Source organism: Athene noctua, chromosome 4 (genome assembly GCF_965140245.1).
Source record: "Athene noctua chromosome 4, bAthNoc1.hap1.1, whole genome shotgun sequence".
NCBI classification, from domain to species: domain Eukaryota; kingdom Metazoa; phylum Chordata; class Aves; order Strigiformes; family Strigidae; genus Athene; species Athene noctua.
Genome location: NC_134040.1, coordinates 26,481,395 through 26,494,913, shown reverse-complemented (window position 1 = coordinate 26,494,913; position 13,519 = coordinate 26,481,395). Strand labels below are relative to the sequence as shown.

Here is a 13,519-nt window from a genome sequence, read left to right as displayed (position 1 = left end):
TATGGTTGGGATATGTGACTGTCATTTAATTGTTTTAACATTGTTAATACATTGGGATGTATCATATCTAGATAAAAAAGCCAAGCTTTTCATTGTTTCTGGTCGTGACAGAATATTTGAAGGTTAGATCACATGACCCAGAAGAAGCCATTCGACATGATGTTATTGTTACAATTATTACTGCGGGCAAGAGAGATCTTTCTCTAGTTAATGACCAGCTGCTTGGCTTTGTAAGGGAAAGAACGCTGGACAAACGGGTAAGTGTTAATATTCTATTTCTGGCAATATCTGCTTATGATATATTTTGGTGAGTGTAAAACCAAAAAACTAAAACCCACAGAAACAGAGAAAATTAGTTGGCTATTATAATGCTGGGGGGGGGGGGGGGGGGGGGGGAAGTCTTACCAGAACATCTTAATGAAGATTCCGTATTATGGAGGCACCAGTAAAGTGTTGTCAAGCAAATAAGATCATTGACTTGTGAGGAAAACAATCATATAGTAAGAACATAAGAATTGCCACATATGTTTAGGCCAAAGGTCTCCATAGTTCACTGTAATTCTCAAGTGGTCAGTTTTGGCTTTTTAGCAATTCGTGATTTAAGGATTTCTTAAATCTGCTTGATCATGTTCATTGTAGCTTCCAATGGAACTTTATTCCACGAGTTTATCAAGTTCTTTCTTGAACTTATTTGTACTTTATAAGCATCCATGGTACCTGCATCAGTAAATTCAAGTTTAATGCATGGGTGGAAAAAAGTAACTTTGTTTTAAACTTGTCTGGTAATTTCACTGAGTATCTCGTAGTTCTTGCATTATGTAAAATAATAAATATTCTTTGATCCACTTATGATTTAATAAATATGTATATCGTATCTTCTCTACTCCTTTGCTTTCCAAGGTAAAGAATCACCTCATTAACTTCTACACAAATTGATTATTTCATGCTTCTGATCATTCTTGCCTGGTTGTTCTGTATCCTCTTGGAAACAAGATGACCGGATTCAGCCATGGCATTCAAGGCATGCACTGTGTTCTGTACATACTTTATGATAATTTTTTTTTTCTTACTATTTGACATTCTGCCTTTTACACTACTTCTGAGCACTGAGCTGACAATTTTAAAAAACATCCATGTTGACTTCAGAATATCTCCTGAATAATTTTAGATGATACATTGCCTAATAATACACATGCAGAGTTAATGCAGGTGGGAAAATGTAGCCTTAATCTGAATTTCTTTAATTTTGTATTGTAACAATTCAGTAGCATGACACTTTTCTGCAGTTCCTCATTATAATGTTAGATTTGAATATCTCAGTAAATTTTATACATACTGTTCAGTTAATTTTCTAGTAATTTTTCATATGATAAATGTCACAGATTCCCTTCTGACTCTATCAATAGGTTACGTTTGTTCCCTTAACTGTGAAAATCAATTATTTATTTCCACCTATTGTCCCCTATGTTGTAGTTAATAATTCATGCACAACAAGATTTTTGTTTTAAGATCCTCTGTTGTGAGACTTCGTTGGAAGTTTTTTTGGGATCCTAATGCATTTTACTGATATACTTAGTTGTAGAATGGTTTGGGTTGGAAAGGACCCTAAAGATCATCTAGTTCCACCCCTCTTGTGGGTCTGCTAAAATTCATTTTTTCTTAGATGAAACTTCCCATTATGTAACACGTAATGATGCGTTCCCATAGCTTCATTTGTCAGTGGTGTCTACTCTTGTTGTTACTGTTTTGTTTCAGCCTGCTTGCCCATTCAAAATCTCATATTCTGCTGAGTAGCACTCTTTTCCTCTTGGGAGCATTTAGTTTTTCACATTTGGTGTGTTCAATCTTTCATTGACAGATTGCAATAAAATAATAGATAGTATTTGATGTATCATTTCTAAATTCCTGTAGAAGTCTTGGATGGGATACCACCTGGTCTTAATGATTCTGTTACTGATAATTTTATGAATTTGTTTTAAAATGTCTTCTGATGTCACTTGAAATCTCTTCAGGACCCCTCTCCTGGAATAAATCTTGGTTTTGTTTAAGCCCTACAAAACGGCCTGGAAGGCTTCCTGCTTCTGGAGACTTTGGTGAAGATGTTTAATTAGTATGCCTTTTAAATAATTTGGTTCTGAAACTTTCGCTATGCTTCATTAAGGATTTACATTCAACTTGCCAGAGCTTATAATTTTTCCTGTTTACACTCTTTCAGATGTGGCTCCATTCTCTTTGGAGGGTGCTGTTTTAACAGCAGACTTCACTGTGCTGTGTAACCATGTTGATTTTTTTGTTGTTGTTCCTTTTTGATGGGGGCATCCTTTCTCTAACCTGTGTCATTCTAGCTAGCTACTTTAATTCTTCTAAAATAATTTTATCTTTTTTACGTTCCCCTTTTTACATGAGAATGTTACTGTAATGGATTTTGAGAAAAGGATGTCATCTTTGAACAAAGAGAAATACTTCAGCTCTTTATTAGTTGTACCTGCAGCTTGACCTTGCACATTTCTCAAGAGTGATTAATACCACCTTCCTTCTTTTTCAGATATTAAACAAACATGTCCAAAAAGTAATTTATGAGATTTAAAAACTTGTAGTGTAACCACACCTTCCCTCTGGCACTTCTACCTAGTCAGAATGGGATGACTCTTACTGTGTCTTTTACTTAGTGTCTCTGTTGTACTTCAGCATGTCGCCATCAGTAAGAGGCAGTCAGTTGTAGAGCTATAATACTCATTTCTACAGAGCAAGGGATTTTCAGTTCATATAGCCTTAAACCCAGTGTGGTTGTACTTAATGTTCTTCATATGTTTGGCTTAGTGATTTCACATCAGTCATAGGTTTGATGATCTATTACATTTCAAGGTTAGGTGCCTTTTCAGGCACTCATCTGTGAAGAATGATTTCACCTCTAGATGATGTTTCTCTTATAAAAAAAATCTCTGGAGAGAGCTTTAATGAAAATACATCCTGAGGAGAAATTAAAATTGAGGATTGACTAGAAATGACTACAACAAATACTTAGAATTTGAAGAAGACTTAACAGTATAGCGTGTCTTTATAAGTACAATTAGTGTTATAAAATGAATATCGACGACTTGTAAACTTTCGGCATTTTATTTTAGGATTTTTCTCCAGTTTGGGAGAGGGGCGTTGATCTGTCCATGTAATTGTCTTTATATTTTTATGTAGGAGTTTTTCAGTTCCAGACATAGTGCATTATACCTATTTTAATTATTCTTTTGCTTTAAAGAATTCCATTATCTTCTGCTGACTGCATTTATCCCTTGTAGCCAGGTTTCTGTTGGACATATCTACTGCAAACTCCTAAGTCATCATTCATCAATTTGACTTAATCTCATTCTTTTTAGGCCTGCAATCATCTATCAAATGAGAATAGATATTACTATAAAAAGAGCTCTTATCCAAAAGGTTGAAGTAAAATGCTGATTGTTTAAGCACACTAATCTTTCATTTCAATCCTGCCTTTTTTCTTCATAAAACAATGTGGCATCTAGAAAAATTTATGTCATGCTAACTGTTATGTTGTTGATGTGATCTGTTTTTCTTCTGGCCATATTCTAATTGGCATAGTATTAGTAAAGATAGCCTTGTGACTTTTTTAGGGTAAACGTTTTTGGCTAAAAGACAGTACTTAATTTTTAAAAAAACGTCATTAGGTAACTTGATCTGTATGGGTGTTTACATAATGATTACAGCTATTAAAATACAACCAAAAAAACCCAAAACAAAAACAAATGGCACCACCTGTAGTTTTCAAATCCATTTTTATTGGTCCAGTTGGAAAATTAACTCTGGGAACAGATGCTTCCCAAAAACTAGAATCCAGTCTTTGCTAAGAATTGTTCTGAGGAATTTTCCATTGTAGCCCTGTCTCTAGGGTCTTGCCAGTGTCTTCAGTTTTTACAATAATTAGTTTCAGAAGACATTTAAAAGCTTTTAAAAATGGTCCCTTTATACTGGAGTAACCTTAAGAACATGAAAAGTTAGAGGAGAGTTTTGACATCTGACTTCTGTTCCCATTTCTCCCAACAGCTTTTGTGGTCTAGAGACTTAGTCCCCTCATGAGAACAGACTTTCACATCGTCAGCTTGAAGTCAAAAGCTATAGAATGAGGAGCCATAAGAACAGACTCCCATATTCTTTTTCTCTTTATGCATTTTTTTGCATGTGTTAGTTTTAACTCCTTCTCTGTGTGTACTAAAAACCATTGTGGCTTTTTCCAGATGAAGGAGAAAGATTTTAATATTCTTAACTCTATGGAAGGAATAGTTTAGCTATTCCAGCAGGTAAGAGATTGTCTTGAATTTTCAGTAACAAGTTAGGTTTTTTTAACTCAGCCCAGCAGGATTTTAATTATGCTGGTTAACCAAGGAAGCTAAGACTATCAAAATTATTTTTGTTAATTAAATCAGGGTAGTACTTCTGTTAGCTGTGTTTATTGGTCTGCTCTCTTTGAAATTGATTCTTACATTCCCCCTTATTTTCATCTGCCTTCATATTTTATCCTACTGTATACTGTTTGAGCTCTAATTCTCAGTTGCATCTTATTCTTTTACCTGTATCTACTGTTAAGTGACTTGCTTCCATGGTGTCTCAAAGCATTCTGTCTACTGCCTCCCATCTTCTGCCTGAAACTGCCTTTCTGCATACTCCAACTTCTACTCTCTACAGCAATTTCAGTGATCAGAAATCTATTGACAATCCAAACCTCCTTTCCTTATAACTCCTTGTTAAGTACTCTGCTTTCATTTTAGACTTAAATTTTCTAGAATCAGTTCTTGCAGTCCTCTAATGTCTTCTGAAAATAGTTTTGCTATCCTTCCTGTCTCATATAGGAGATCTGGTGAAACTATCAATTGCATTGGAAGAGTATATCTGAATGCAGAAAAATATTAATACTTTTCTGAAAATGTTTCTCACCTTTATTGTCTTTAAAATGTGTTTTAGATTGCAGTGGGTGTGAACAAATTCCTGCAGAGAAGTTAAACAACAGCATCTATTTTATAGCTAAAATTTTTCTCTTTTGTGAAAACAAAGTATTATAGTATATACTGTCAAAGTCATTACTATCTTGAGTATTACTTTTGGTTTTAATATTTATGAAACATGTGACAAAATACAATTTTATTTTTTCCATCTTCTTGATATAGCTTACTCCAACAGCTAGTGGTGTCTAAGGCTGTTGTGCTGACATAAGTCATATTACCTTCAAGAATTTTGTTTTCTTTGCCCTTCAAGAAAAGGAAGTCACTTGATAGAACTATTAAGAAATGAAATGTGCAGTATCTCAGTGTTATTAAAACAAGCCCTCAGTTTAACACGATTGAAAAAGTGTGAGTAATAGTATCTACATTTATGCTTAACAGGGTGAAAAGATTTGAGCATTGTTAGTCCTTGGAGTTCAAGACCAGACCTGATGTCTAGTGTGTTCTGGAAGAAATTATCTCTTTCAGTTTGAATTTCATGCATTTCTTTTAAATAGTGAGGGAAAACAAGTTTCTTCTGAGGCTTTCTGTGTAAATCATTCAGTGGGGAATCCTGTTCTCTCTAAATTAATTCTCAGTGTATTCTGGTATGATTCCTTTCACAAATCAGCATAGCAGAGCTTACAGATCTTGTCTGTTAAAGTGTTTAATAATGGGACGTTTCCTGTTTACATGAGGGGATAAAGTAGTGACCACCAAAAGCAAGAATGAGAACCCAGGAACTCCATCTGTGGGTGTTGTAGTCTAGCTTTTTCCTGGATCCCTGGAGTCTTACACTGATTACTGACAGGCTTCAGCAAAAAGGGCCTTTCCCACTGTCCTGGAAAGTGGCCTGAGTTCAAGCCCTAGCAGGTTTAGCTAGTCCTGAGCTCCAGATCTCCCATTTTTAGACAAGTGCTCTGTGAGACAGTAAGTCTATGGGGAGAAAGAAGGCTGCCACCTCTGATTTGGTGCCTGTCTCTGAATAGATCAAGTCTTCCAAATCATGGCTCAAAAAGGCATCTACTCAGGCTTATGTGTTTAGCTATACTTAACTTTTTTATACTGACTAGCTCCCAGATTTTTTTTGCTCAGCACAGAGGAGTACTGAATTAATCTTTACAGACAATATCTAATGTGCATAGTACAGGGAAGAAACCCCATATGTAGGCTTTACAAATTCTCATTTAGAGGCTCTAATCAGCATTTTTCAGCTTTTGAAGTGTCTAAATATAGGAGGTCAGAATCCAAACATTTTATCTTCTGCACTTCTACATCTTTAATGTATTTTGTATATGTTTGATATTTATTTACCAAAAGCACCACCTCCTTTTCATTTCTTCCTCCTCAAGTGGCGAGTAAGAAAAGAAGCTATGATGGGTCTTGCTCAGCTGTACAAGAAGTATTGTCTTCATGCCGAGGCTGGAAAAGATGCTGCAGAGAAAGTGAGCTGGATAAAGGATAAACTTTTGCACATATATTATCAAAATAGCATTGATGACAAGTGAGTCAACCTAAGCCTTCCTACTTTTAATTGTATAGTGATGTTACTCTGAAAATATGTGCTTATCCTGAGAAAGCTGTAATATCACATTCTGTATTTGTGGTTTTAAGTAGGATATATTTAATAAATAATCAGTAAGATGTGTACTAAGATATTCAGGATGGTTGCATTATCTGTTCATGTATTGACTCTATTTACTTGATGGAACTAGATCTGTGATGATAGTAGATTGTCATAAACTAACTACTGCATTGAAAAAAATGTCAAATTTTTCGTTTACTGTACCCAGTTCTTGTTTGCCTTACTACTTTCCAAAGGCTAGCATGTTAAAATCCATGATCTCTGGGTGTCGTGCATGTTTGCACCACAGTACATGCATGAACATTTCCTTTTAATATGCTACTTAGAAATGAACCCTAAGGTAGAACAAAAGTTGAAGAAATACCAGGGGTACTTCCACTGTTGTGTAATCTTCCCTATTTTGTTACTCAGTCTCTTTAATTTTTGAAATACCGTTTTGGCTTAGAGAAAAGTATTTTGGCCAAGGTTTTGGAATATAGTTTTCAAGTCTCACTGTTAATTCTTTGTCTCTCACAAGGAGAGTCAAACTATGAGATCACACAAAGATAGAATTTCAGCTTAGATTTTTCAATACAGCAGACATCTAAAAAATAAAAAAAGATACGGTCATGAGATTGTACACACAGAAATTAAACGGAAAGTCTTCTGAGGTAGAAGTATCAAATAGTAAAAAATTAGGAAATCTGGACATGTATATGCATCATATATACTTAATTTGCATTGAGAGGTTCATTCGGGGTTTTTTTTTCTAGCATGTTCATGTCTTGCTGTCAGTACACAGGCTTAATAGTGAGCAGAGAATGAATCAAAGTTCCACGGTGAATGAGGCAGATGTTTTCAGTACTCCTGCTCATGGCAAATGCAGAACACTGTCAGGGAGGCAAGAAATTTGAAGGAATGATTGTATCATCAAAGCTGAGTTGCTTTCTCTGATGTGCTTTCTTCTGAAAGTCTGATTAAGCCATTGAAACTGCTCTTTTCATGAGTAGGCATGGATTGTATGCTGTTTGTTTTCTGAGTATCCACACTGAAAGATTGGTGGCTTGATTTTCAGTGTTTCTCTAGTTCAGTTTGGTACCCTGTATTTTAATTCAACTTCTGCTAGTTTTTAAGGCTCACAATGAAGTTCTTGCTCAGTCACACCATTGGGTTGATTTCCCCATCTCAGAGTGGAGGAACAAATGCATTTCAGTGTTAACCATTGTCAGAATTAGAAAGTTAGTACTTTTAGCACCTGAAGAGCTGTAGAAATGATATAATCTTTTACAACAGAGTCCGTTCAGTCCTTTAAACACACAAGTATAGGTCAGAATTGGCCAGCTGTCTGAGCCTTGGACTATTTTCCATTGTGTGCATGGGATAACACTGGTTCTTTCAAAAAGATAACGGTGCAGTATCACACACTATTCAGGCATGAAGCGGAATACAATGAATTTTCAACACACATCCTTAACTCAGTCACTTGATAATGTTTTTGATGTTATTTGAATACTGATGTGCATGTCTACTCAGGACTGAGAACTTCTGACCTTAAGTTACCACTTGTGTGCTCTGAGCTTCTTTATTTTACAACAAATGCATGGGGTACGGAGTAAAATCACCACATCTTAAACACTGCCCTGTTACCTGCTCTTGACAGGCTAGCCAATGACTTCCCTTACAAGAGAAAAGTGTGTCCCAGAGGTATTCCCGATTTGTATATCTTTACCCTAGTCAACATGGACCAGGGAAGGCATGACAGTCTCACCATTTGTATTGACAGCTTTTCTAGAACATGTATCTGTAGAGATACAGACTAGAGCAGTGTTCATAAATTAGTAAAATAACTCTGATGCCTCCGGTCTTCTAGTATGTTAAACAGAAATAGAGTCCCCTGAGATCTGAAGATGCAATTTAATTCTTGGAGTCATCAGTAGTAAAATGTATGTTTAAAGGGAGAAAGCCAAGTTTTTAATACTAACAGGGTGCCTTGAGATAGTTGTATCCATATTCATGATCATCCTTTTACTCCTCTGCCTTGCCATCATGTCTCGGTGTTCTTTGAGCAGAAATAAGGTGCATTTGACCTGGCCTGCCTTCTGTGGTCTTTGTACAAGGCACTCCCAGAGTACTTAATAAGAATCATAGTGAAAAAGTTTGTAAAGTCAAACACACAAAATATTTGTCCATAAATATGAGATTGTATAGCTGAACATTGTACACAGCTCTCCTTGCTACAGATTAATGTCTGAATGTTCTTTCTTTTAGAGGGGCTAGAATTAGATGAACTGTACAATCATATTTTGTAGTTCAACTTTTGTATTTTATGTAAAACTTTAAATATGTATTGTTTTCAAAAAAAGAGATAATTGGAGAATGTTTTTTCTGCTTTGGTTTGCTCTGAGTTTTCCTTTTGCTTCTTTTGTTGTATATGTTTTGGTGTTCTTTTGTCTCTACCTTTTAAATGCTGATTTTTAGCTTCTGTATTAGAATAATGAGTAGTTTCAAATGTTTTGCTTTTTTCTCAAATACTACAGTTTTATCTTAACCTTTCCCTCAAGAATGCTTCAGACTTTTACTTTTTCTCCTCCTTGAGTTATATTATTTTATTCTTTCTCCTTTATTTGGGCTTTTTACTTTATCATATGTATGAGAGTGTACAAAGGGAGATTCTCTAAGTTTAAAGAAAAAGGAGGATTTGGATGGTGACGAATAAAGCAATTACTTCCTCTTAGAGATGAAGATGAAAGAACATGAAAAATCTCTCAAGAAGCAGTTCTTGCTAATCTTCCTATCAATAGGAAGGGATCTTTACAGTTGAGAAAAAAACCACTACTTTTTTTCTTCTCTGTTGAAAAATCTAGTTTCATGGACTTCTGATATTTCTTGTTCTTTCAACGTGTCTGAAAGGTATCACCTTGAAAAATGTGCAGTTTTAACCTCTTCTTTTCCTGCAGATTACTGGTAGAGAAAATCTTTGCTCAGTATCTTGTTCCACACAATTTGGAAACGGAAGAGCGAATGAAGTGCTTGTATTATTTATATGCTAGCTTGGATCCAAATGCTGTCAAGTGAGTATTGTTTGTATTCAGAAAACTCTTGCTTTCTCAGGTTTTTCCAACATCTATATCATCTTTCTTGTATTATCAGGATTTAAATAAAAATATAAGTAACGAATGCTTGGTGTTATTTGCCAGTAGTATTTCAAAACATTTCCCTTTTATATACAACTCTACGTGTTCAAAAGTCATAACAAAAGATGCCTTGATATTTGAGGAGTGGTTTTATCCATTCATTTTCATCCAGTGAGAACAATGCAGAGTTAAAAATGCACAAGTAATGACTTCTACATTTGCTCTATATTAGAGTCCTTGATGAAGATATCTGTAACTGAATTCTGGTTGACAGTGGCCTGTTTTTATGTTGAAAGATAATTTGGGTGGTTGTAAGATATACTGTGGCTGTCCTGCATATGTGAAATTGCTCCAAGTAGAATAATAAGAGAGATGATGTTCTGTAAAAAGAGAAAATTGGTTCCACCTTGTTTGGAACAATTATTTTTAATACTTGGTAGGTTTTGATTGTACCTAGCAGATGTTGCATTTGTAACATAAATGAAGAAACAATCTTGTTTACTAATACATCCAGCATGTTCTTGTCATGAACAAATTGGTAAGCTTTTCTTTTCTGGTTTTGCACTTTTGCAGAGCACTGAATGAGATGTGGAAGTGTCAGAACATGCTAAGGAGCCACGTACGAGAATTACTAGACTTGCATAAGCAGCCCACTGTACGGTTCTGAAAATATTAATACTTTATCCAATAGACCTGTTAGACTAATTTACTGTGGCTTTTTTAATACTATATTATTTGTTCAGTGTGACTTTATTATTCTGTTGATTTCCATATGTAGACACTGTTTCAATCTAATTAAGTAAAGTTGTTTTCAGTAATGCTTAAAGGTATATGACCTCCTTACATTTACCATTGTTTTGTATTAGTAGTCAATAACTGTGGAAAAAAGGGGGAAAAAAAAAAGTGGTTTTTGTTTGCTTTTGACAGACATTTTTTGTTTCTATAACATATTTTGACAATAGAAATGGAGATGATTTGTCTATTTGAAAACAAGTTTTTTAAATACTGAAATTTTAAACTAGCAGAAACTTTAAATAGAAGGGCATTGCTTTGGGGTTTTGCTGTGAGGGTGGGCTTGCAGGGTTGTTTTGGGGGCTTTTTGAGGTCTTTTTCCAACAATTGATTTTGATCTGTTAGGTGAATTAGTGAATTTTTGCAGTTCTTTGATATTGCAAGAAGATTTTTCCCCTTTTTCTATGTGTAGTAGTTGCTAATCATACTGTTATGCTATTTTAGCATTTATTCTTAAAAATGTAAAATTCCAGAGTAGAATGTAGCGCTGCAGAAGAACTAACAGATCAGCTTAAAGGTGTATTTTATAAAGGAGATATCACTGATTTGTTTGTTTATGCTGTTGCCCTCAGTCAGAAGCAAACAGTGCTGCCATGTTTGGAAAGCTGATGACCATAGCAAGTAAGTGTTAATAAGTTCAATAAACTGTTCTTACAGCATTCCTGGAAATTTTATTTCTGTGAACCTTGGCATACTGAAGTGGCAAATTTATCTTATGTTAAATTGTGTTTAATCATACAGAAAATCTTCCAGATCCTGGAAAAGCACAAGATTTTGTGAAGAAATTCAATCAGGTTCTGGGTGATGATGAGAAACTCCGGTCCCAGCTCGAACTGTTAATTAGTCCTACGTGTTCTTGTAAACAAGCAGATGTCTGTGTGGTAAGTAAATGGAAAAGCAAACTTTTATACCTTAATATTTGTGCTTATAATAGTTATTTGGAGTTAATGGTCTCTCTGGGTACCTTAACATTATTTTTATGTATTTCTGATTTTCATGAAATACCTTTTTGGTTAATCTGTAGAGATTATGGAAAATAGAATTTATCATCGTCATCATCATCATCTTGCTTCCTAAGAAAACATTAGCTTTACTCCTTCCTGAGATAATGAACATCAAGCAGAAATTCTAAAAGACTAATTTAATTTTGAAAAATATTTTATTTGAAGTGTCTCTTTTATGGTAAGATTCCTAAATTGTCTCTGACACTGATAAAACTTCTTCTGAGTACCAGCAAGCCAAATATTATACTATCTGCGTATTGTTCATGTATTTTTCTTCCTAGAACATTATTTTGAGATTAGTGTTTCTCTCTCCCTGTCATCTATTTAACCTTTTTGATGAAAATACACACCTTAATATTAACTTGGACTTTTTCAGAGATTTACAGATTGTGCCAACAATTACAGTTTTGTGGGTTTTTTTTCATTATGATCCTAAAATAAAGTAAGCAATTTAGTTAACAGAAATCACAATAGAGAGCATCATGAAACAAAGATAGGCTTCTTAAGTTTTGTCTGATGCCTCTGGAATTGTCCAGGGAAGGGAACAAAATGACCCTTAGAATTTTTTCTTAAACCCTTGATGTAGAATGTATGACATTTCCTGAACTAGTAAGTTTTGTACTTTGGGAATGCAGATTTCAAGAGGAAGGTTTCTTCCTGAATATAATTTAGCAGAACAGTTAGAACAATTTCCTAGTTTGTAGGGTCTGCAGCATCTAGTCCTTTAGGACGAAGAAGGTCAAGAAGTAATTTCTTTTGAGAGATTTTTAGACTTCTGTTCAAAACAAAAATTATCTACCTTCTGCTGCGTTTGCAGCTGAATTTAATGTTCTTGACATTTGGGACATTCAGAGGGGAAAAACAGATTTTTGGATCAAAAACATTCATAGGCAAATACATAGGGTCTGAACCTCTGATGTAGCCAAGCTATTGTAGTGCTTCTGCACATCTGCAGTAGTGTATCTTTTAGTGCATTTTTTTTCATTGTTGCTTATGAAGTCTCACACATACAACAGGGTTACCTACAGATTTATGGATTACTTTTGCAAACATAGGTATTTAAATTCCATCTACATTACACTTAGCTCTCCCTTGACTCTGTTTTAGGTCTGGCTTGCAATTCCTTAAGAAACTCTGGAGAACTCTCACTAGAAACTTAAATGCATCCTACATTTAAATACTTTGTTAAAGTATGTCCGCTTTCAATATAACATGATAGATATTTGGAGATAAAATATGTTTCACTAAGTATATAGACAATCTCTGTGGTTAAAGGAAATGGCTATATTTAGCTTATTCAACATGCTTAAGAAGTAAGTAAAATGAGCATAATTCTTGTTTGTATCTAACATTCTTTTAGAGAGAGATAGCCCGGAAACTTGCAAATCCTAAGCAGCCAACAAATCCTTTTCTGGAAATGGTTAAATTTCTTTTGGAAAGAATTGCCCCTGTACATATTGACTCAGAAGCCATTAGGTAAGTTTGAAAGGTCATACTAACTCATGAATGATGATAAAGATGATTTAAATGAAAAAAACCCACAATTTTTTTTTTCTTGGGATTTAGACTAGTCTGTCCTGGTAGTAAATATGTATGTTTGGTTTTTTTCTTTCTTTTTTTTTTTTTTTTTTAAATACATAGTCATTTCCAGCAGCTTAGAAAATGAAAAATTTTTTTTATACTTCTTTGCAGTGCTGTCTGCAAATGATTTCAAAAATACAGTAGTTGTTCCTGGTGAAACTGCTATTTGTGGGACTTAAGGTGAAAATTATGATCATAATTTTTACATAGTTAACTGCAACATGGTCTTTTATATAGCAGTCTAATTAATTAGCTTTTGTGGGATTGTGTAAGAGCATGTTTGGATTTCTTTTGAGACTTGTCTGGCAACCTAATTACATTCTGAGACTGATGCAACTATATGTTGATCTGAATGCTGCCAACGTGGTGGATTTGGTGTTTGATTTTTTTTTTTTTTCCTAAAGAATTGATTTTGCAGAAAGCTAAGTAGAGGGAAAAGGAATAATGGAATACCTT

The 13,519-nt window shown here is 34.6% G+C and overlaps 1 protein-coding gene across 2 annotated transcripts in view; it reads left to right on the top strand.

The window, feature by feature from the left end:
• The window catches only part of PDS5A (PDS5 cohesin associated factor A), an 85,616-nt gene that overhangs the window by 45,007 nt on the left and 27,090 nt on the right, over window positions 1-13,519 (top strand). For both annotated transcript variants that reach the window (XM_074904687.1, XM_074904688.1), the window contains exons 11-17: window positions 112-257; window positions 6,341-6,492; window positions 9,510-9,623; window positions 10,260-10,341; window positions 11,051-11,099; window positions 11,220-11,359; window positions 12,843-12,958. In XM_074904687.1, coding sequence (XP_074760788.1) covers window positions 112-257; window positions 6,341-6,492; window positions 9,510-9,623; window positions 10,260-10,341; window positions 11,051-11,099; window positions 11,220-11,359; window positions 12,843-12,958 — 799 coding nt within the window. The remainder of the gene's footprint in view (window positions 1-111; window positions 258-6,340; window positions 6,493-9,509; window positions 9,624-10,259; window positions 10,342-11,050; window positions 11,100-11,219; window positions 11,360-12,842; window positions 12,959-13,519) is intronic.